Below are 22,140 nucleotides of genomic sequence, written 5' to 3'. Positions count from 1 at the left end.
GAGCAAGTTCGCAACCACCGATTTTGAATTTAACATCACCATTGGAAAGCTGAGAAAAAATGCTTTAAGATACCTACATTCAAAACATCAGGTGATAATTGAGTTTACCTTGTAATTCTGGTCACTTTTCAAAATCGAGCTTCAAACAGTACAAAGCAACGCGCGGCCAATAGGGTAGAGGAACCATATTTCGTCCGGGCACCATATTTCGCCCTCCTATGGATCCTCACGATATTAATCCTTTTGAATGTTCAAAGACAATGATTTATATTCGCTACTCTCAAGCTCGAAATCTCATGATATCTTTAACGCTGGTACGTGATTCATGGTTATAATATTTTACTATTTTACGAGCTATCAATAGAGCGTCTGCTAGTTAGACTGATTTTTTTTTGGTTTGCAGAAACGAGTGCTAAATATTTCTAAGCGGAAGTGTACTTCAAACTATGAGCATATTGTTTTTTTATAGGCATTTGAAATTTCCTGAATGTGATTTTAATGATTTCATGTTAGTTATCGATTTTTCTGAAGATTTTTCATAATTATAAAGAGGCGAAAAATAAAAATTTCATATTTCGCCCTGGGCGAATCTCTATACACTGTTTTGGGAATATGATGTGTGCCTAATTTTCGCCCTGTCTGTGAATAACAATTAAGTGGAAAATATTAACAACGTTTCCGACACAAGCTTAATATGGTCTTTTTATATAAAAATCAAGATTTGTATGCATGTATATTTCAACATAACCTTTGAATGCTTGTATTGATTTCCATCAAACTTGGTATACGTGTGTTTTTCACAGAGCTGATGGTCATAGAATTGAAAGGAAAGAAAGGGATAACCATCTAGAAAAAAGATCATGCTCAGAAACTTATAGCGAATTTCTTTATTCCACTGTGTGTGGGCAAAACTACCGAGGAATAATAAAACGTCATCGCCATTTAAGACGCAAGTGAGAAAGAACTTAGCACGTGCGGTGGTGGGTTGAAGCTGACAAAATTTACAGTGCGCTTCGGGCAGCAAGCCAGGTCAAAACTGGGTCAAAATCGAGCGAATAAAAAAGGGTTTTGACAGCAGTTAGTGCGCTTCCAGGTCAAAACGAGGTGAGCTGGTGGAATAAAAAATTCGCTATTAGAATCGGTGTCCGACGCCATTTTGAAACCCGACACGGCGATTTCCGGTTTACGAAAAGTAAATCGACGTTTTCCGGTACTCTGCATACATGATTAACCAATGTTATCGATTACTATTTGGATGTTCTAGGAATATCTGTGGCTGATGTTGCATTTCCAGCGCTTTGTGGACTTTCATGAAAACATTTTTGGAGAAGCACTTCAAAAATTCGCTTTGATCGATTGTTTGTTTTCACCTCTCGCTTCTTGATGTAGCAGTAATAATAATGATTTGATAGCGGAGAGTTCAAAATACGTTTCGAAAAGTTGCTGGATCTGGTGCATTTTCAAATTGAAGATATATCAAGACTATAAATTGAAACAAATATGAGTTTTTAAAATCTTTTAATATGAAAATAGCGGTGTATTTGAGTATATATATCATGTTCATTGCGGAACAGCTAGACCAAACTTGACATAGGTATTTTTCTATATAAAATTTATTGTTTTAGGAGAATAAACCAAAGATTGACTCATTTTTGACAACATGATCTTCTTACAATCCAGTTTGAAATTATAGGTTCAATAGTAACATAGAATATCAAAAAAACCAGACCGTAACAACTACTAAGCCACCATAACAACAAGAGCTAACATGGAATCCCGAGTAAGGCTGGGTAATCAGCTGGTAATTTATAAAATAAATGCTTATCACGGTTAACCAATTGCATTACATAATTAAGTTGATTTTCTTTTCATAAATTGATTTGTTTCATTTAACAGCTGTTTTCATCATATTTCCGAGGTGGGCGAAAAATGGATCCTTAGGTGAACGAAATTAGGATTTTCGGGGTCGAATTTAGGGGTTCGGACACCCATCAGGAAATTTCTATTTAACTAGACTAGATAAGTTATTTTGGTTGTAAAGCAACCCGAATGTGCAACACAATGTTTATTGTGCACTATACAGTAAATACTACACATCGTCGAAGTAACACATGAAAATTTATAACGTTTAACTGGTTAGTCATGAATGAAGTGGGCGATTTATGGGTCCGTTACCCTATCAAATAAACGTAATATGCTGTTAAGGATTTAGTCCTCCCCCTCCCCCTCCGTGGGCAACTGCTCATATAAATTCTAAAAATTTTGTATCCACCGTGGACATCACACAGACCCCCCTCCCTAAAGTTTTCCACGTGAAATGTGGATGGCTCAATGGTTGTGTGACTTTGGGTCTGTTCACAAATTACACAAAGCAAAAAATCGTATCTTCGACCCCTTTCCACTCCATTTACATTGTTTATTTCTTCACTCCTTTGCTCCTCCTTGAGTGTAACGTTATTTGTGAGCAAGCTTCTCGACGATTTTTTGCTAGAACAAAGTTTGGTTCCCTGTACACAGGACAGTTTTCGCGTAGTTAGTAATTAAACAAATTAATGTTAGATGTTGTTTTTGCTACTGTTATATACATGCTGCTGTTTTCATGCATTAAACTACTATAAACAAACTTAGGTATGGTATACCAAGATAGTAATCTGGAGAAGATTTGCGTATGCCAGCGCAAATAAAGTAAGAGTAGAGAATCATCACTTTCCCTAGCTAATTCTTTTCGACGAAGAGGGTACGTTTGCTACCTAACGAAATTCAGCCAATTGATTGAAGGCTACTCAAAAATTGCGGTGCGTGGCTAACTGTCCACATCATACGCACACTACAGGCTCAGCATGCGTCATGCATTGAACTGTTCGGATCTCGATTTTGAAAAGTAATTTGAATGGCAAGGTAAACTCAATGCTCACCTAATTTTTTAATGTTTCTTAAAGCATTTATTCTCAGCTTTCCAATGGTGATGTTAAATTTAGAATCGGTTGCTGCAAACTTACTCAAAAACATATATTTCTGATAAAATCCAAGATGGCGGCGAGATCCAAGATGGCGGCCAATTTTTTACCTTTGTTATATTAAACAAAGGTTATAAAATCGGTCGAAAAACGCAAAATAGATCCATGATCCGGGGGGCCGAATCGTATATACCATCTGACTCAGCTCGACGAACTGAGCAATGTCTGTTCGTGTGTGTATGTGTGTGTGTGTGTGTGTGTGTGTGTGTGTATGTGTGTGTATGTGTGTGTGTATGTATGTTGTCTGTATGTATGTGCCGCAAAATACTAACGCACCTTTCTTACAGAACGCAATATCCGATTTTAATGATCTTATACGCAAACGGAAGCTACTGTGCTCCGCAGAATGCTACCGAGTGGATTTTTGATTAGTGGCTTAAATTTTAAAATATTGACCAAAGCGTATTTTTTATATGAGACATTAAACTTTTAGGGCAAAATTAATGGCACGGAGAGCCATGTGTTGTAAACCAATTTACTCAGATCGACGAATTGAACAATTCATGTATGTTTTTGTATGTGAGCCTGTACGTATGTATGTGTAAATATGTTGTTTATATGTGTAGTATATTAAAATCGACCCTTAAAAGAAAAATAATAAAAAATCACTCTTTTTACAGAACGCTTATTCCGATTTTGATGTTCGCATGTTCAAATGAAAGCCCCAGAGCTCTTTGAAAATCATACTGAGTGCGATCTGTTATTGGTTGCTTGAACTGTAGAGTTTTGACCAAAGTATATTTTAAACATGGGATATTTTACTTTCTGTATAATTTTTCTCTCTCACTACTCTTTCTTCTTCTCTATCCCTCTTTTTTCGTATCGCTATTTATTTCTCAAAAGAAACCAACAATTATCGACAGCTTTTCATTATCTTTACAGTCTTCGTAGTGCGTCTTAACTGGTGTAGATAAATTACCCTTTAGCTTTTTCTTGAAAATTTGAACCAGATCACAGTGGTTTAAAATAGCAATGTCGCGAACTTAATTCTATAGTGCCTAAGTGCTTCACTTTAGGACTATAGTGTCTTCGAAGCAATTGTTTGTATTGAAATTGCCCACATGATGGTGCTATGCAACGATAGCCATAGCCTACTATGTAAAAAATAAAATTTCTTACTTTTTTGTTTCTGCATGAAACTAAAAGTTGTCTTCTGCAAAGTTGTAGATAATTTCATTACAAACAACTTTGCTAACAAGACTTTTGTTCTATATACTGAAGATTTTGAAATAACTTAAGTTTCGTATGACTATGTCTGTAAAATATGTTTTTTGCTCCAAACTTTTTGGTTTGATTTTTGCCTTTCTCCTAGAAAGGTATAGCAATCACTGGAAAAACCAAAGGTATAAAAGTGGTCCCAATGGCCGAATGTCATATACCACTCGACTTCTTCCGACGAACTGAGCATTTTCTGTATGTATGTATGTATGTGTGTATGTGTGTGTGTGTGTATGTATGTGCAACTTTTTTTTCTCACTCACTTTTCTTAGAGATGGCTGGACCGTTTCATAAAATTAATTGCAAATGAAAGGTCTAGTTGCGCCATAGGTTACTATTGAATTTCATTGTAATCGGATTTTTAGTTTAGAGGTTATGTATCAAAACGTAAAAATCACGAAACATCAATATCTCAGAAACCACACAACCGATTTTAATAAAATTGGTTTCAAATGATCGGGCTGTCTCCAGAACCCTTAACTTTTGAATTTCGTAATGATTGAACATATGGTTCAAAAGTTATGTAAAGAAAAGTTATCCTGAGGTTGTTTAAACTCACTCATTTTTCTCAGAGATGGCTGAAACGATTTTCACAAAATTAGTGTCAAATGAAAGGTCTAGTTGCCCCATAGGTTGCTATTGAATTTCATTGCAATCGGATTGTAACTTTGTCCGTTGTTCATGAAAATGTGAAATCACATAATGAAAGTTAACATATTGACTTCCTCCTAACGATCACTGGCTAATTAAAAGGTAGAAAAGTGATCCAAATGGCCGAATGTCATATACTACTCGACTCAGTTAGACGAATCGAGCATTTTCTGCATATAAGCATGTATAGGTGTATATGTTTGTGTGTGGGTGTGTACGTGTGTATGTGCACCTTTTTTCGCACTCACTATTCACAGAGATGGTCTGACCGAACAGATTTCAATGAAATTAATTGCAAATGAAAGGTCTAGTTGCCCTATAAGACCCTATTGAATTTTATTGTAATCTGATTTCTAGTTTAGAGGTTATGTATCAAAGTGTAAAAATCACGAAACATCAATATCTCAGAAACCACACATCTGATTTGATTAAAATTAGTTTCAAATGACGGGCTACCATAAAAACCCTTAACTTTTGAATTTTATGAAGATTGAATATGTGGTTCAGGAGTTATGGAAAGAAACGTGTTCTGGAGACTATTTAATCTCACTCATGTTTCTCAGAGATGGCTGGCCCGATTTTTATAAAATTAGTGTCATATAAAAGGTCTTGTTGCCCCATAAGACCCTAATGATTTTTTTTTCAAACGGATTATTACTTTGCCTGTTATGTTTAAAAATGTGAAATCCAGCTATGAAAAGAAACATATTCCAAGACAACTTACTTGGACTCACTCATATTTTTAACTGATGAATTATGATTGAACACGTGGTTACAAAGTTTGGCTGCCCCATACGTTACCTTTTCATTTGATTGTAATCAAGCTTAAGCAAGCGTTATGTTTTAATTTGTAAAACAACGAAAGTCTATTATCTCAAGTACTACACGACTTTATTGAACATAACTAGTGTCATACAAATGAGTCATCTCTCAAACTTACAAACAACAAACTTCATAACAATTTGATATGCTGTTTAAAAGTTTTAGAAAGAACAGAAATTCAAAGACTATTCAACACTTTACCTGATTCGATCAATATATATGGCCTCAACATGATTTAAATGTGGTATCGTACTATCTGAACGTTCACGGCATCGCTCGTGATTAAATTGTTCGAAATTAAGAGTCATTGCTTTTATTTCGCTATTTCTTAAGTACTAACATTACGTCAAATTTCATATTTTATACTTTAATTACAACATCAATATTTTAGAACCCAAAGAGTGGATAAACATTTATTGGATTTAAGCATTCATGTAAATCTATTTTTACAAATAATAAGTTTGAATGAGAAAGGCTGAGTCTGACCGCTATGTGGATTAATTTAGGTTTTTTTTTTTTATTAATTACTCCTCCGTTTTCACGACGCAATTGTTGGAATAGATCTTGCGTTTCAAGTTTGCCCAAAAATTCTCGATGGGACGCCGCTGGGGGACGTTGGGTGGTTTCGCCGACTTCGGTACCACATCGATATTCAGACACTCCATCTCCTCCAACGATCGCTTCGAGTAGTGGGCCGACGCCAAATCTGGCCAGAACACCGTATCTTCGCCCTTAACCCTCTAGCATAACATAGCATAAACAGCTGCACAACTTCGTAGGTGGTGTCAGCAACAACACTTTGTTTACGAGAACAAATTTCCCTCGTTTGTGAGCAACAACATGAAATTTGGGATCCAATCCAATGTTTCTAAACAAACGTCAGTTGTCTCCAGAGATTTGTTACCGCCCTGGCCACGTCCTTGCAGCTGTTGGGGAACGGAAAAGGAATGTTAGTCCAACATTTACTTGAGAGAACCGCAGAGAACTCTACGTGCCCTCATAAATGTTACGTGAGATGGAAAATTTTAGTAGGAAAGGAAGACCCTGGGATATATCTGCTAGATGTTCCGGTCGCTAATTGAGTATATTATAGGTATGAATTTTGAGAGCTACGAAGAGCTGAAGCTATTGTGATTTACCGACTTTTCAGTTCAATTTGTATTTTATCAGTTGAATTTTCAGATCATTTATATAGCAATTTTACTGTTTTGTGCTTTGTGGTTATGGGTGAATGAATACGTAGAGTTTAGACTCTTAATAATTTAGTTATACGCTTATTTTTATCCACCGATTTGACGTAACTTTCATTAGTAGCAAATCAATCTTCAGTCAGCTAACCTAAAGGGGCGTCACCTCTTAGTTGAACATTGTAAAATAAGACCTACGCGAACAAAGTCCAATGTTCTCAGAAACATAAACCCGAAACTCTAAAAATATGTGCTAAATGACGCATTCGTATGAACAAGACATCGTCTGTGTATTTACAAATATTTCAATAAATAATTAGTTTATTTTTCCTCTTACCTCAACCAAAAACACATACGAAACAGATCCGTATGAATCTACCTCTACACGTCGATGATCAAAGCAAAAAATACAACGCCGCCTACATGTCAAAAACAATTGAAGTTGAGCATATAGTATGCCAACGCAAACAACTCAAACAGAAAAATCTACATAAATAATATCACTTATCTCGCACAAAATCCTCCTATGGCTGCATATTCCGATAGTTAGTTGATTTCACCATTTATTTTCTCAGAAAACACACTTGTAATGAAGAAATTACGTGGAGATAAAAACGCGCACAAACAATTGGCTTTGTTGCCAGTTTCCTACCCCGTGTCTTCGTCCTTAACGTATGAAAAAAAAACAAACTTTCAATTCCAAAAAAAAATCTTGCGCAACTTATTTTTCTAAACTTGTTTGTTTATTTAAGTAGTGTAACTCATTAACAAACCTCATAAGAAAAGCTCAGCTCTACATCGCGCTGATTTCCTGATCCTCTGGGGTGCTTGCTTCATAGCGTCCTGAATTCCGGATGTTTAAATTGCTTTGAGTTCCTTCTTAATTTTTCGATCAAAAACAGTCGACGTTTTTTGTCTGTAACCTTTATGGTAGACCATTCGCTTCAAATTTGCCCAGAAAGTTTCAATAAACTGCAGATGTGGCACATTTTAAGGATTGCATTCTTTCGGAATAAATTCGATATTGCCTTGCAGAAATCCGCTAAATTTGCATTAGCATAGTGTGACACTATAAGGTGAGGCCAAAACACTGCTTTGTCATTTTTATGGTACTTATATTCTAAGTTTTAAACCCCTTCCATGTAAATACTTTTTCGCTGTTTCTGGATCCAGAGATTGTGCAACTCCATAATTTTTCTACGGGTGAATGAAATCACAGAGCATTTGGAGATACTAGCTGTCAGTAAATTGCGTATGCATCAATTATAGAAAGCTGTAGTTCTTCACAGTCAGCTGTAGATCTTATGACGATAAAAATCTTCAAATCATCGGCGTAGATTAATTTACACCCTGGTGGAATGACAACACAAACCGTGTTGAAGAATAAGGAAAATAGCAGCAGACCAAGATTGCTGCCTTGAGGCACGCCCGACAAATTTACAAAACTGTATGACGCGCTTGAAAGCCATAATGGTGACTTCAGGTTTCCTAAAAACATCTCAATTACCACTATGGATGATTCTGCAATCAAAATGATGCACATAAGTCAAAATTCGATCCAAGATGCCATTTTGAAATCCAGGATGACAACGTATTCATATGCGTGTGAGTGTTATGTTTTAAATGTTCGGTATAGTTGTGCTGTTAGCTACCAAAAATTTGTTATGGAAAATAAACAAGGCGGAAATTATCAAAATTTTTTTTCTAATAGTTGTAGTGTTCGTGAAAATTTATAAAAAATAATAAGTTCGAATGAGAAAGGCTGGGTCTCACCGCTTGGTGGATTGATTCTGATGTTTTTTTTATGAACACACTGTTCTAGAGAGTTTTAGGCCTCATCATGCTTTAAAAATTCCATGAAGACACTATGCTAAAATTCCTTTAGGTTTAAAAGATAAAAGCAATATTAACAATAATTTACCCTATTTTCAACTGTGGATTAGAGAAAAAGGGGGACACCCGGAAGTACACACTCACCGCCATTTTGAAGCTTCAGGTTAGTACTATAAAATGGCGGAAGAGTTACTCGTCCGACTCGTCACAATTTTGAGAAAGAGCTTTAAACATTTTCGTAATTTTGCGTACTTTTCCTTCAGCGGAACGAGATATCTTCATAGTAACACGGTTTTGGACATTGTGTGTATGTATATATGATTGCATATGTAAGTGTGTGTCTCTATGGACGTATGTGTGTGATTGTATGTGTGGGCTTATCTGTGTATGTGAGTTTAGATATATATAAGTAAGAATATCGTTATATGTTTTGCATTATTCAGAATGCTGTAGAAAACCTGCCGAAAACTTCACTACCGAAGTAGTCCGATAACCTGCTGTAATTTTCATTGAAAGGTATAATCATATTCTCTGATATCATACGTGAGTTTACAAGCAAAAAGCAAACTGGTATTAGTCTCTATCTCCTGCTTATTAGTTTTCACAACCGCTTGCTGCCGATACACACACTGCATGGCTTTTCGCGATATCACACACAATCATTTAGAAATTAGAATCTAAATACGAATCACACATACACTCATTCTTCACATATAACCGATTTTAGAGACACACACTTACATACGCAAGCATATATACATACACATACAGCATAGTGTCTTCATAAAATTTTTAAAGCATGATGAGGCCTAAAATTCTCTAGAACAATGTGTTTATAAAAAAAATCAAACCAAAAAGTTAGGAGCAAAAAACATATTTTACAGACATAGTCATACGAAACTTAAGTTATTTCAAAATCTACAGTATATAGAACAAAAGTCTTGTTAGCAAAGTTGTTTGTAATGAAATTATCTACAACTTTGCAGAAGACAACTTTTAGTTTCATGCAGAAACAAAAAAGTAAGAAATTGTATTTTTTACATAGTAGGCTATGGCTATTGTTGCATAGCACCATCATGTGGGCAATTTCAATACAAACAATTGCTTCGAAGACACTATAGTCCTAAAGTAAAGCACTTAGGCACTATAGAATTAAGTACGCGACATTGCTATTTTAAACCACTGTGCAGATTTTAGAAGAAACTGCAATGCTTACTTAGCTCTTTATCTTCCAAAGCTTCCGTGCTCACTTCTTATAAAATATTGTACGTTGAACTTAGATTTGCGAAGAGTAAGAAACATTTACAGCTTTCGGGAGCCAAGCATTGTAGTAAAATCTGATCCCACAGTGTGCTAATGTAAAACAATTAGAGATGCAGATATTTTGAAAAGCTTTACCAAAGATGTATAGACCTATTTACGTACTAATGTGTCAGTGCCACCCGTTGAGAAAAACACAAATAAATCGCTGTTTTTTTGCAATGCTACGTTTTGAATAGCTGGAAAATTTTTCAGTTGAACACTTATTTTATGTTTTAAATTTGTGACCAGGAATCTAAAGTAGCTGATGAACGTAATCGGCAAAATAAGGAAAAAGTGTTGAAGCAACTCTACATGGCTCTACACGTTTACTAGTGTGCGCAGGTGAAAAGTCACTTATCTCTATGAATGATACAATATGCTCATGTAAGATATAAATATTGCTTTCTAATTTAGGACTAAGTGCAAACAGAGTATCCATGTTATTCCACTTCTCGTTACCGTAGCAAGATTAAAAAAGTCTTTATTCCGGATTTTTTAATACAACCTAGGCCTTCGAAAAGAGTAATGTTCTCACCTACACTCTGAAAATCCAAAATTCTCAAAGATCGTGGAGAGCCTTCATTTTCAAATAATGCATTTGAGATAGAATTAAATTGACAACTTTCATAAATAGCTATGTTTTTTTCTTGTATAATTCTGAATTATATTTCGAGAGCAGGTTTGTAGAAGTTTGCTTCAATTCGTAAAAAAAAACTCGATGCTGATTCATAAATCTAGGTCCTGCGATTTCTGAAAATAAAGCGAATAAGTAGAACCGCATTAAACTAACATACATGGTTGCTGTTCTAGTGTGAAATCAGCATCTATTACTGTTTCCCCACGTTCGATTATCTCAAAAAAAATTTAATTGCTTTTAGCCAGCATTCAAAAATTGGTTTGTGATCGAAAAAATAAGACTCATGTACTCCAGTGATAACATTCATATTATTTGCGAAAATCACGTCAAGCTTTAATTCAATGATCGTCTTTGGTTAACGTTCTGAAAACTATCTTGGTATACGATTTGTAATTGACTGGCCTAATATGTATAAAGTAATAGTTAGTATAACAAAGGTTTCTGCACCACTAGGTGGGTTAATTCAGGTTTTTTTTTCTATTTCAAATGAGAACTCTATCCTTCCTCTTCGAAACGACGTGTTGGTTGCAGGGGGTTCAATGACAAATTCAAGAGAAATCTAAACATATAAAAATGCAGCTCTGTCTGTCTGTCTGATTCATATAGGCTTGAAAACTACCTAAACGATCGGCGTGAAATTTTGTATATAAGGGTTTTAGGGGCCGGGAAAGGTGACTAATATAGTTCGAGACCCCTCCCTCTTCTGCAAGGGAGGGGTCCCATACAAATGAAACACAAATTTCTGCACATCTCGAAAACTAACCAAGCAAATGGAAGCAAATTTGACATGTGGATGTTTTTAGGAGTAGCAAATATGTCCATGTTGATTCGACACCCTTCCCTCTTCTGGAAGGGAGGGGTCCCATACAAATGAAACACTAATTTCTGCACATCTCGAGAGCTAACCAAGTAAATAGAACCAAATTTGGTAGGTGGATGTTTTTAGGGGTAACAAATATATCCATAATGGTTTGACACCCCTCCCTCTTCTACAAGGGAGGGGTCCCATACAAATGAAACACGAAATTCGCACAGCTCGAGAACCAATCAACCAAATACAACCAAATTTGGTATGTGAATGTTTTTAGAGGTAACAAATATGTCAATAGTGGATCGACACCCTTCCTTCTTCTGGCATGTCTCCAAATACCATTTCAAAATCCAAGTTGGCGACTTCCCGTTTCTGAAAAACAGCGACAAATGACCAAATACCACCCAACATGGGTATTTCCGGAATTGTTATGATGCACTGAAGCCACAAATCGACCTTACACAACATTTTGAAATGTAAGATGGCGACTTCCGGTGTCTGGAAAACAGCCGAAAATAACCAAATACCACCCAATATGAGTGTTTCTTTAACCAGATTGACGTTCAGAGGCCAAAAATTGTCTCCTTATGCCATTTTGAAATCCAAGATGACGACTTCCGGTTTCTGAAAAACAGCGGCAAATGACCAAATACCACCCAATATGAGTGTTTCTTTAACCAGATTGACGCTCAGAGGACAGAAATTGTTTACAAATGCCATTTCGAAATTCAAGATGGCGACTTCCGGTTTCTGAAAAATAGCGGCGAATGATCAAATACCACCTAATATGGGTATTTTCGGGATTGTTATGACGCACTGAAGCCACAAAACGACCTCAGACAACATTTTGAATTGTAAGATGGCAATTTCCGGTGTCTGGAAAACAGCCGAAAATGATCAATTACCACCCAATATAAGTAATTATTTAACCAGATTGACGCACGGAGGCCAGAAATTGTCTCCTAATGCCATTTTGAAATCCAAGATGGCGACTTCCGGTTTCCGAAAAACAGCGGCAAATGACCAAATACCACTCAATATGCGTATTTCCGGAATTGTTATGCACTGAAGCCACAAATCGACCTACCAACCTCGGACAACATTTTGAATTGTAAGAAGGCGACTTCCGGTGTCTGAAAAACAGCCGAAAATGACCAATTAACACTCAATATGGGTGTTGCTTGTACAGAATGACGCTCAGGGGCCAGAAATTGTCTCCAAATGCCATTTTAAAATCCAAGATGGCGACTTACGGTTCCTGAAAAATAACCCAAAGTGACCAAATACCATCCAATATGAGTATCACCGGATCCAGAATGATGCAAGGAGCTAAAAATTAACCTCAGACACCAGTTTGAATTGAAAAATGGCAGCTTCTGGGAAACAGCCGTAAATAACCGAATACTACTACATATGGATATGTCCGTAATCGAAATGATGTAAAGAAGCCAAGCATTGACCCTGGACACCATTTTGAATTAGAAGATGACCACTTTCAGTTTCTGTAAAACAACGAAAATAACTGAAATGCACCCAATATATATCCGGAATAGAGGTCATGTACAAGAGCCAAAAGTCGAGGATGTTATCATTCCGATAAAACCAATCATTTTAAATTTTTTTTTTTATTCTCGCTTATTTTCCGTCGGTCTAGTTCCGCCACTGTTGTGGCCAATCACCGACGCCCAGGGAGGCGACTCCACACCCAGGACCCTAACTCACGACCCGTTTATTAACGGACCGGCGCCAACGGCTTTACTTCCTCATGCGATGGAAGGCGTGATCCCAGATTCGCTCAAGCTTTTCATAGAACTCATCTTTGACTTCATCGGATTTGTCGTTGTGCGTAGGTGTTGATTAAACTGTAGATGAAGAATTTGCCCTTAATCCTCAACACGCATATACGATCATCTACGGGCCTCCACCGGATGACTCTTGTTTCTGATTTCCCAGCACTACGGAACCGACGCTCCGTTTCGCTGCTTTGCCGTCACTGTAGCAGATGTGGTACTTGAAAAAAGTGTGTGCAATAGGGTCTACTGCACGGAATTCCCTTTCTCCGGAATTTGGTCACCGAACCTCCTGAATCGCTGTGATTTCGACTCCCTGCCGCTGTAGTTCTCGAGCAGGCAAGCCAGCCCGCGCTGGTTCATTGAGGGATTGGACGTTCCAAGTACCCAATTTCCAATCGTTCACCTTAATCTTTTTCCGTGTTCGTAGCCTAGGTATTAGCCGATTGATCCGTTCCGTGTTTCTAATTTTGTTGCTCGTGGTTGAAAGAAAGGTTTCGGTATGCTACCTTACCAGGGTCGCGATACCTACATCCTGCTGATGGGGCTGCCATCTTAGGTGTAGTTGGCGGGATACAGCATTCCATTACTCAGCCGCCCGCTCCGGGTCGGACGCTGTTGTACGCCGCCCCTGATGTGGGGACACAGCCGTGTACCAGTCAGCATACGACCATAGTTTCCACCGGGAGTTTGTTACCCGATCTCCGCTAAGGTTACTCGTATGCCGGTCGGCACCTCGTGGAGGTTGAGATAGGAGTTGCTGGACAGAGATGAATGACCACATTAGGGTCTCAAATTACACGTGTCCAACCATTTGCCAACCAGATCACCAGATATATTTAGTTCAAAATACTCAAAACTACATGCACACTAACACCACGCTGCAGCTAAATTCCAAACTCATACCTGTCCGCCGATCAGCCCCTAATTTCCAGAACAACTTTGCTGAAGACCGCAGCTCTCCAGGTTGGCGAAATCCCAAGATAATGTGACATAAATCTGCTCGTTCAAGGTGATGATATACTTTTCGGGATGCTGCAATATTCAAACTGGGAGATACTGCTTTTGAAACTATAACCCATGTGAACTTCTTGAAATTGCGTTGAAGTAATTTTTAAAATTTTTCAGATGAGTTTCAATTTGAAAAGTTGTAATTATCAGCGTTTTTTTAATCCTTCTTGTTAAAATAAACATTATCGTGAATATTGGAGAGTGATTTTATTCTATTGTTTTGTTGTAAACTTAGGTTTGGATATTTTTTCACTTTTCCTAAAAAATGCTTCATTATTCATAATAACACAAAAACTCAGTTTCTCTAAGTGTGTCACGACTTTTACAACATGTGGCCTAGCATTGTCACGAAGCAAAATCACTTTGTCTTGTCGATCCTTTAATTGTGGACTTTTTTCCTTTGTTACCCAGCTTAAACGCACTAATTAGCCGGTTCAGAGGTTTCCTAAAATAGATTCTTCTGATTGGAGTATTTCAAGATATACTGCGACTCGCTGATCTCACCATATGCACAGCAAATTCTCCATCTTCAAATTTATCTTAGCACGTTTTGATTTCTACATATACAGAAAAGTTTTTCTAACACGGTTTTTCACGACGATTTTTCAAATAAAGTTTGAAAGAACACTTTGCTGTATAACTTTTGTGCCACTTCAAAAATTAGCACACGGGAAGATTCTAGTAGTACGACTAACGTTTGCTCATTTAAAGCTGTATTTAAAGTGTTTCTTCCCTTTGTATGTTTCGTGTACAAAGTTGCTGCAGGTTACTGGGGCGCTCGAGTATAAGACGCATTCAGCGAGCTCAGTAATATAAGCACAACTGTTATATCGAATTTATGATGTGTTAACATTGATACCCAATAAAAACTTTTGACATATTCCTGCGCTAGAACGTCCAATAAAAAACCTTTGAGTTTTCCTCGCCCCAGAAGCACCGACACGCTACAGGTATGGATGTTTCAATGTAAATTCTTGTTGTGTTCTGTTTTTGATCGTCAAACATTTTTATGCTCATTGTATTGAATGAAATGTTCGAGTATAGGTATATAAAGAAAATATTGCTTTTAGATGCGATTTTATGAACTGTGAGATTTTTCAAAGCGGTACGAGCAGCAGGTGTTCTTTCGTATACATTTTCATAGGTGGTTCACGCACGTATTCTCTCAAAAACCATGGTGGGTTAATCATGGATGTCTGAAGTTTAATACGCCGCTAATAACGAGACTTCTTCCTCGTTAATTTCATCGGCCGGATATCCGTTCCATACGCTTCGCGTACGTACAGTTTTTTTACTCAGCGAATTTCTTTTTTGCATATTCAATTTACAACAGACGGTTTCTTTCTCCGCGACTGTACTTTGTTTCCCCTATATCACGTCCGATATTGGAAAAATAGTACGCTCTTGAAATGCAACACTCGGTCGGTATATTCGGGAAACCACCGCAAATCAGCTAGCAATCGTTCAAAACAAGATTCCATACAAATCAAACGTAAATGGTTGTGGAAACCGCAAAGCAGAAACTACCCACATCTCGTTAGTTGCACGGCAGGCAGGCCTTTGGTTTCGGTCGTGAAGTATGGCGCTCGAAAAGTTCTGAAGTTGTGATTCACTGATTTGAATATCACTTGGCACAAGACCGGAGCGCCGGCATCGGGAAACCGTTCTGGTAAACTTTTCTATCGCCCGCCACCGTGGCTTGGGATAGCAACGGAGCCACTCGAACGGAGTGCGGAGAGCTCTCCAGCAACGATGTGGTCGTCGAGATGAAAGCGTTTGTCAGTGGAACGAATTCGAACTGTAAACAGAGGAAAAACACTTATCGCATGTTCGGATGCATTTGCAATTAGATATTCTGACGCTTTTCGGCAACTTTTAAAAAGACTTTTGAAGGATGCTATTATTATAATAATAAGTCGCACTTCTGTCATGGGTCTGTTATAATATTTGAACTGATCAACCAGAGATATTTGACGTCACAAATACGACTTTATTTAACAAAAATTTTACTTTTCTTTTTCCCCAGTGCTCGGTATCTTGCGGTAGTGGCATTCAGGTTCGAAGCGTGGAATGCATGGATTCGAACGGCCATCTCAGCAACCAGTGCGAACATAAGACAAAGCCACCGTCAGGCCAGCAGTGTACGACCGGTATCGGGTGCAGCAACGGTGATTTATCCGCATCGTCACCACTGGCAGCTATCATCGCGTCACCGTCGTCATCCGGACCAGCCGATGACAGCAGCGGGCATGCCAATCACGGCAGTGGAGCTTCTTCGGTGAATGAAAAGCTCGCTCACGTGGAACGCGATCCCACACTGATGACGTACAACGACCAACCGTATTACGCTCAACCACTGCGACAGGATCGGCTGCCGAAAGCGGAGAAAATCGTATCCCAGCGGGTACCCAGCGAAGCAACGTAAGTATACCAGCAGCACAAAATTACCCAAGCATGGTTTGGCTTGCTCGTACTTTTGGATAATAATTTTATCCGCAATCACTTCGCGTTCCAAATCTCGTGTGTCATTGGTGGAAAACTGATAACCGGTGCAGACAATGCACCGGATCTTTGTTTCGAGGAGGATGAGGTGGGATTCGCTGCTCTGTGTGTCGGGTTTTATTCTCCACTAAATTGACTGATTTGCGGCCAATCAAATTGTGACTCAACACAGAGAGCTTGGCGTGGTGTTTCTCGTTGCAAGAACTGTGAATGGTTATAATATAATCAATATTTTCTTTTTTTATCAAGAGCTTAAACTCTCAATGCAACTGCGTACACCACGAGATAAATTTTGCAACTTCCTGTGGAATATAAGCACGTAAAGTGACCAGGAAGCTATTTGAAATACGAAATCTGTTCGTTGAATTCCGCAAAAAACAGATAAAAGTTTCATCTCTGTTTTATTGGTCAGTAAAATTTTGAATCTTGTGTTTCTCGGATTTTCTCGGTTTTGCAAAAAAAAAAACAATTTAGGCTTCTACATCAGGCTTCTTTTCCAACTAATAGAAATGATGATAATAGTAGACATGCCATAATTGCTTTAAATAATAAGATAATCACTACCCAATTATGGAATAAACTAGGGGTAGCTGACAATTTTGCTAGCAATTATTATATGATTAAAAGATATGATTCATCTGTCTCTATCTGACCCTGAAAGTACGATCATACAACGACTGCCCTAGTAACCCGTATCAGTAAAAGTGAAATTTTGGATAAAACAATTTCGATAGAATTGATTATTCATTTTCCAGCTAAAGTAAAAACCAATTCGCGAACGAAAACAATTTTGTTTTGTGTCCAAAAAAGAATAAAATTGCAAACAAGCTGCTCAATATTTATTTTTCACTGATAGAAAAATACATTGTTTCACAGTTTATTTATCTTAGTTGAGGACTTTTTTTGGCATCGTCCCCCTTCCTCTGGTTACAATAGAATTCACATCAATGCACCATCCAGGTGAGCTAGTCCAAATAGTGCCATTTGAATGCGAGCATGGTCATGTCGAGCATGCGAAAGTTTTTGCTCGATGATACGCATCTACTATCGAGCAGATATTTCACAATGCAATCAGTTCATCCAACATTGTTGGAAATAACCAAAATTTGTCGTTTTGGTTATGCAGCCATCTTTTTTTGACGTGCATATTTATGAGCGGAATGAAGCTTGCACATCGAAAACATTATGCACGAATGCAATTTGCTCGGTACGATTACAAACAATTTGCAATCATAACTACTAATTGGATGCTAATGATGTGTATGTTACCAGCACATGTCAGACTCAATTAGCCATTGCTTAATTTTCCAATAGTAAATTGATGAAAGGTTTAAGTGAACTTGAGTTGAACTCGCTTTTAAAGCTAAGAAAAGGATTATATTGTACTTGCTATATTCCGTTTTGAATACAAGCAATGTTACTTTTGTCTAACAGAACACTAATGTCTTAATTGATCGGTGAAGTTTTTCCTGAACTTTTGATATAATAATTGGCATATTTTTGTCCACGGTCCTTACAAAAAAAAAAGAATTTATATAGGCATTTGTCCACGGTGAAGGGGGGGGGGAGTAAAAATCGTCAAAAATCTGTCCACGTGGTATGTGCATGACCCCTAAGACCAAATCAAAAATGGGTCATACAACAATAGTCCTAATAAGACCCAGTTGTCTTCTGGTACTACAGCAAAAAAAAATGCAAATATTACGTGTTTCATATTTCAGATGTGCGACTGGGAAAAAATTCTGTTCGAGCTGACGTTAACTGGAGGCAGAAATGAGTATGGAGTTCAAAATTTCACTGTGATATCAAACTAAAACTGTCTTTTTCTTAGCCGTTACATCCTTTTTAAAGGAGTGTCGTGAATTATCTAAAACGGAATGCTCATTGTTAACAGAACGTGCGTAACATTTTTGTTTAAAATCGAATTACTTTCGTTTATACCGCTGGTTATGCACAGTATTATCGAATTGTGGTGAACATAATAGTAGCCTTGAAAAAGGCCGATTAATGCAATTGCAAATTTATTCACTTATCTCATAAATGCATCATGGTTATACCGCGTACGAAATCCGCAATAACATAATTATTTAACTGTAATGTTTGATGGATAATTATTTAAATATACCCTCGTCTACCATGCGGCCGTGTCATCATCCTACTATCTAAACATATAAAAATGCAACTCTGTCTGTCTTTCTGTCTGATTCATATAGACTTGGGCACCAATATATTTACATAGTGGTTCAACACCCCACCCTCTTCTAAAAGAGAGGAGTTCCATACAAATAAAACACAAACTTCTGCACAACTCGAGAATTATACAAGCAAATGAAACCAAATTCAGTATGCTCGGAATTTTGGAAGCAAGAGATATTTTCATGGTGGTTCATACGAATAAAACACAAATTTCTTCATAGTTTAATACTCAATGCCCGGAACTTATCAGTTCCTAAGGCTAGAGAGAAATTTAATCAACCAATTATTGACAACTAGCTTCAACTTCTTATACGATTGAAGAACAAACGGAGATGTCAATATCAAAGATCCCATGATTCTGCTTTGAAAGTTATTTTTAAAGATTTACAAACGGAAATCAATCATAGGTTCACTCTCTTGCTAAATGAAAATTTCATGAGAGAAGTTGAACAACTAAAACCATATTCCGAACCTTTCTGGAAGCTTTCGAAGGCTCTCAAGAAACTTTCAAAGCCCATTCCAGTCCTCAAAGATGGTGACCACATATTTCTAACAAATGAACAAAACGCTTGCTCAGCAGTTCGAGAGTGTTCATAATTTCAATTTGAACGTAATGAGTCCTATTGAAAATTAGGTATTACTAAAGAATAATCAGATCACCAGTCAAGAATTTCTGTCTGAAGAGGTACTGGAAACAAACTTGAATGAAATATGAACTACTATCAAGAACATCAAAAACATGAAAGCACCAGCAGATGATGGGATTTTTTATATCCTTTTCAAAAGACTTCCCGAAAGCTCTTTAAATTTCTTGGTGAGAATTTTTAACAGATGCTTTGAATTACCATATTTTTCCCTCAAAATCGAAAAATTCCAAAGTCACTCCAATTTTAAACCTGACAAAATCCAGCTGAAGCATTAAGTTATCGTTCTATTAGTCTACTCTCTGCTACAAGCAAACTTTTTGAAAGACACACACACATTAATGAAAATTCAATTTTTGCAAATGAACAGTTTGAATTTAGCCATGGGCATTCGGCTACTCATCAGTTACATAGAGTAATTAATACGATTCGTGCTAATAAATCTGAAGGTTTTTCCACTGGAGCTGCTCTTCTAGCAAGTTCAGGATCGGGCTTAGATTCAGGCTCAGGTTTAGATTCAGGTTTAGGTTTAGGTTAAGGTTTAGGTTCCTATAACCTAATTCAGGTTCAGGATCGGGTTCAGATTCTAGTTTAAGTTAATGCTCAGGTTCAGTCTCGGGTTCCGGTTCAAGTTCAGGTTTAAGTTCAGGATCGGGCTTAGATTCAGGCTCAGGTTCAGGTTAAGGTTCTGGTTCAGGTTCAGGTTTAAATTTGGGTTAAGGTTTAGGTTTAGGTTCAGGTTATGGTACAGGTTCAGGATCGAGTTCAGGTTCTGGTTAAAGTTCAGGCTCAGGTTCAGACTCAGCTTCAGGTTCAGGTTAAGGTTTAGGTTCAGGTTTAGGCTCAGGTTCAGGTTCAAGTTCAGGATCATGTTCAGGTTCAGGTTCTGGTTCAGGTTTAGGTTCAGATTTAGGTTTAGGTTTAGATTTAGATTTAGGTTCAGTTTCAGTTCTGTTCAGGTTCAGTTCGGGTTCATTTCATGTTCAAATCTCCAGTTCGAGCGTTCAGTTCAGGTTCAGTCCAGGTTCAGTTCAGGTTCAGTTCAGGTTCAGTTCAAGTTCAATTCAAGTTCAGTTCAGTACAGGTTCAGGTTCAGTTTAGGTTTAGTTCAGGTTTCAGTTTGATTTCAGTTCAGGTTCAGTTTAGCTTTAGTTCATGTTCTTGTTCAGTTCAAGTTTAATCCAGTTGAGTTTCATGTCAGGTTCAATCCAGGTTCAGTCCAGATTCAGTTCAGGTTCACTTCGGGTTAAGCTTAGGTTCAGTTCAGTTCAGGTTCAGTTCAGGTCCAGTTAAGTTCAGGTTGAGTTTAGGTTTAGTTCAGCTTAGGGTGGTTTACCGGTAAAACAAAAACCGATAAAACCGGTAAAACCGATATTTTTTTCAATACCGAAATACCGGTATTGGAGAGGCGAAAAAACCGGTATTTTCGGTATTTTTCTGAAAATTAAAAAAAAACTGTCAAAATATTCATAAAGCATTGTAAGGCTTATAAATGCCTTCCACTTAGGTAGGCGTAACAAATACATGACGGTGTAAACAATAAATACATTTAGACAGAAGCAACATTGAATATTAATTCACTCTTATCTATCTATCAATTTTTATTTCCTTCTTGTTTGTTCTGCTTGGATTCAGACCATGCGTTTCTATGTATCGATAATATGTCAAAAAACTTCATATCAATGAAGTAAAACAATTTATGGGGAGCTCCGTAGCTGCAAGATTTCAGAATCCGCTTTGGTAAGCAGGTGGTCGTGGATTCGAATCTTAATAGAATCAGGCCATTTGGTTGTCAAAGGACTTTAGCTTGGGTTTATTCTCAGGCTCCCCATCACGTACCCTTTCATCTAAAATCTACAGTACTCTTTTAACTCTCCTAACAAAAAAAGTCCTTGTTATAATAAAACTGGTATGAGTAACGTAAGAAAGTTCTCTACAGGAAATTTTAATTAGGCGATATTGTTAGGATGGACAGAGGCACGGTATAGTAGAGCAGTAAACTTGAAACGGAAAGGTAAAAAAACTTACACACAAGCACGGATATTGAATTATAAGCGTATCACTCGCTTCAATAGTGATACTGCCAATAATATGAAGTGCGGAATGCAGAAAACACCTGGGAAATATCACAATAGATCTAAGCTCTGGTCGCAGTGATAAGTCCATGCAGAAAAAAAGGAAAAACATTTATTCTCTAAGTAGAACTGCTAATCTCTTTTCACACTCATACTAACAGAGACAACTCGTGGGTTTTGAACCTACCAGTTCAACTACAAATTCTGAAAATCATAGTTTGGGGCAGTAATCACAATCATGTCCGCAAAAAAAAAACACAAGTCATTATTCGTTTTATGCTATTTAAAAGTAAAACTTGAAAAAAATATAGAAATATAAATTTGGATTAAGAATTCATGTTTTGTTTGGCATCTCCGTGTGCATTGCACAGATTGCACCTAGTTTTGAACAAGTTGCCCTTGGTACAAAGTGTATATAGGATGAAATAATCAATCAATAAAGAA

At 37.3% G+C, this 22,140-nt stretch overlaps 1 protein-coding gene across 5 annotated transcripts in view; it reads left to right on the top strand.

Moving 5' to 3' along the window:
- Window positions 1-22,140, top strand: part of LOC129732086 (protein madd-4) — a 588,842-nt gene that overhangs the window by 511,687 nt on the left and 55,015 nt on the right. For all 5 annotated transcript variants that reach the window (XM_055692596.1, XM_055692595.1, XM_055692594.1 and 2 more), the window contains exon 10: window positions 16,306-16,700. In XM_055692596.1, the coding sequence (XP_055548571.1) occupies window positions 16,306-16,700 (395 nt within the window). The remainder of the gene's footprint in view (window positions 1-16,305; window positions 16,701-22,140) is intronic.

This window comes from Wyeomyia smithii, chromosome 3 (genome assembly GCF_029784165.1).
Source record: "Wyeomyia smithii strain HCP4-BCI-WySm-NY-G18 chromosome 3, ASM2978416v1, whole genome shotgun sequence".
Taxonomy (NCBI): Eukaryota; Metazoa; Arthropoda; class Insecta; order Diptera; family Culicidae; genus Wyeomyia; species Wyeomyia smithii.
This window is presented reverse-complemented; position numbering and strand designations above follow the sequence as displayed.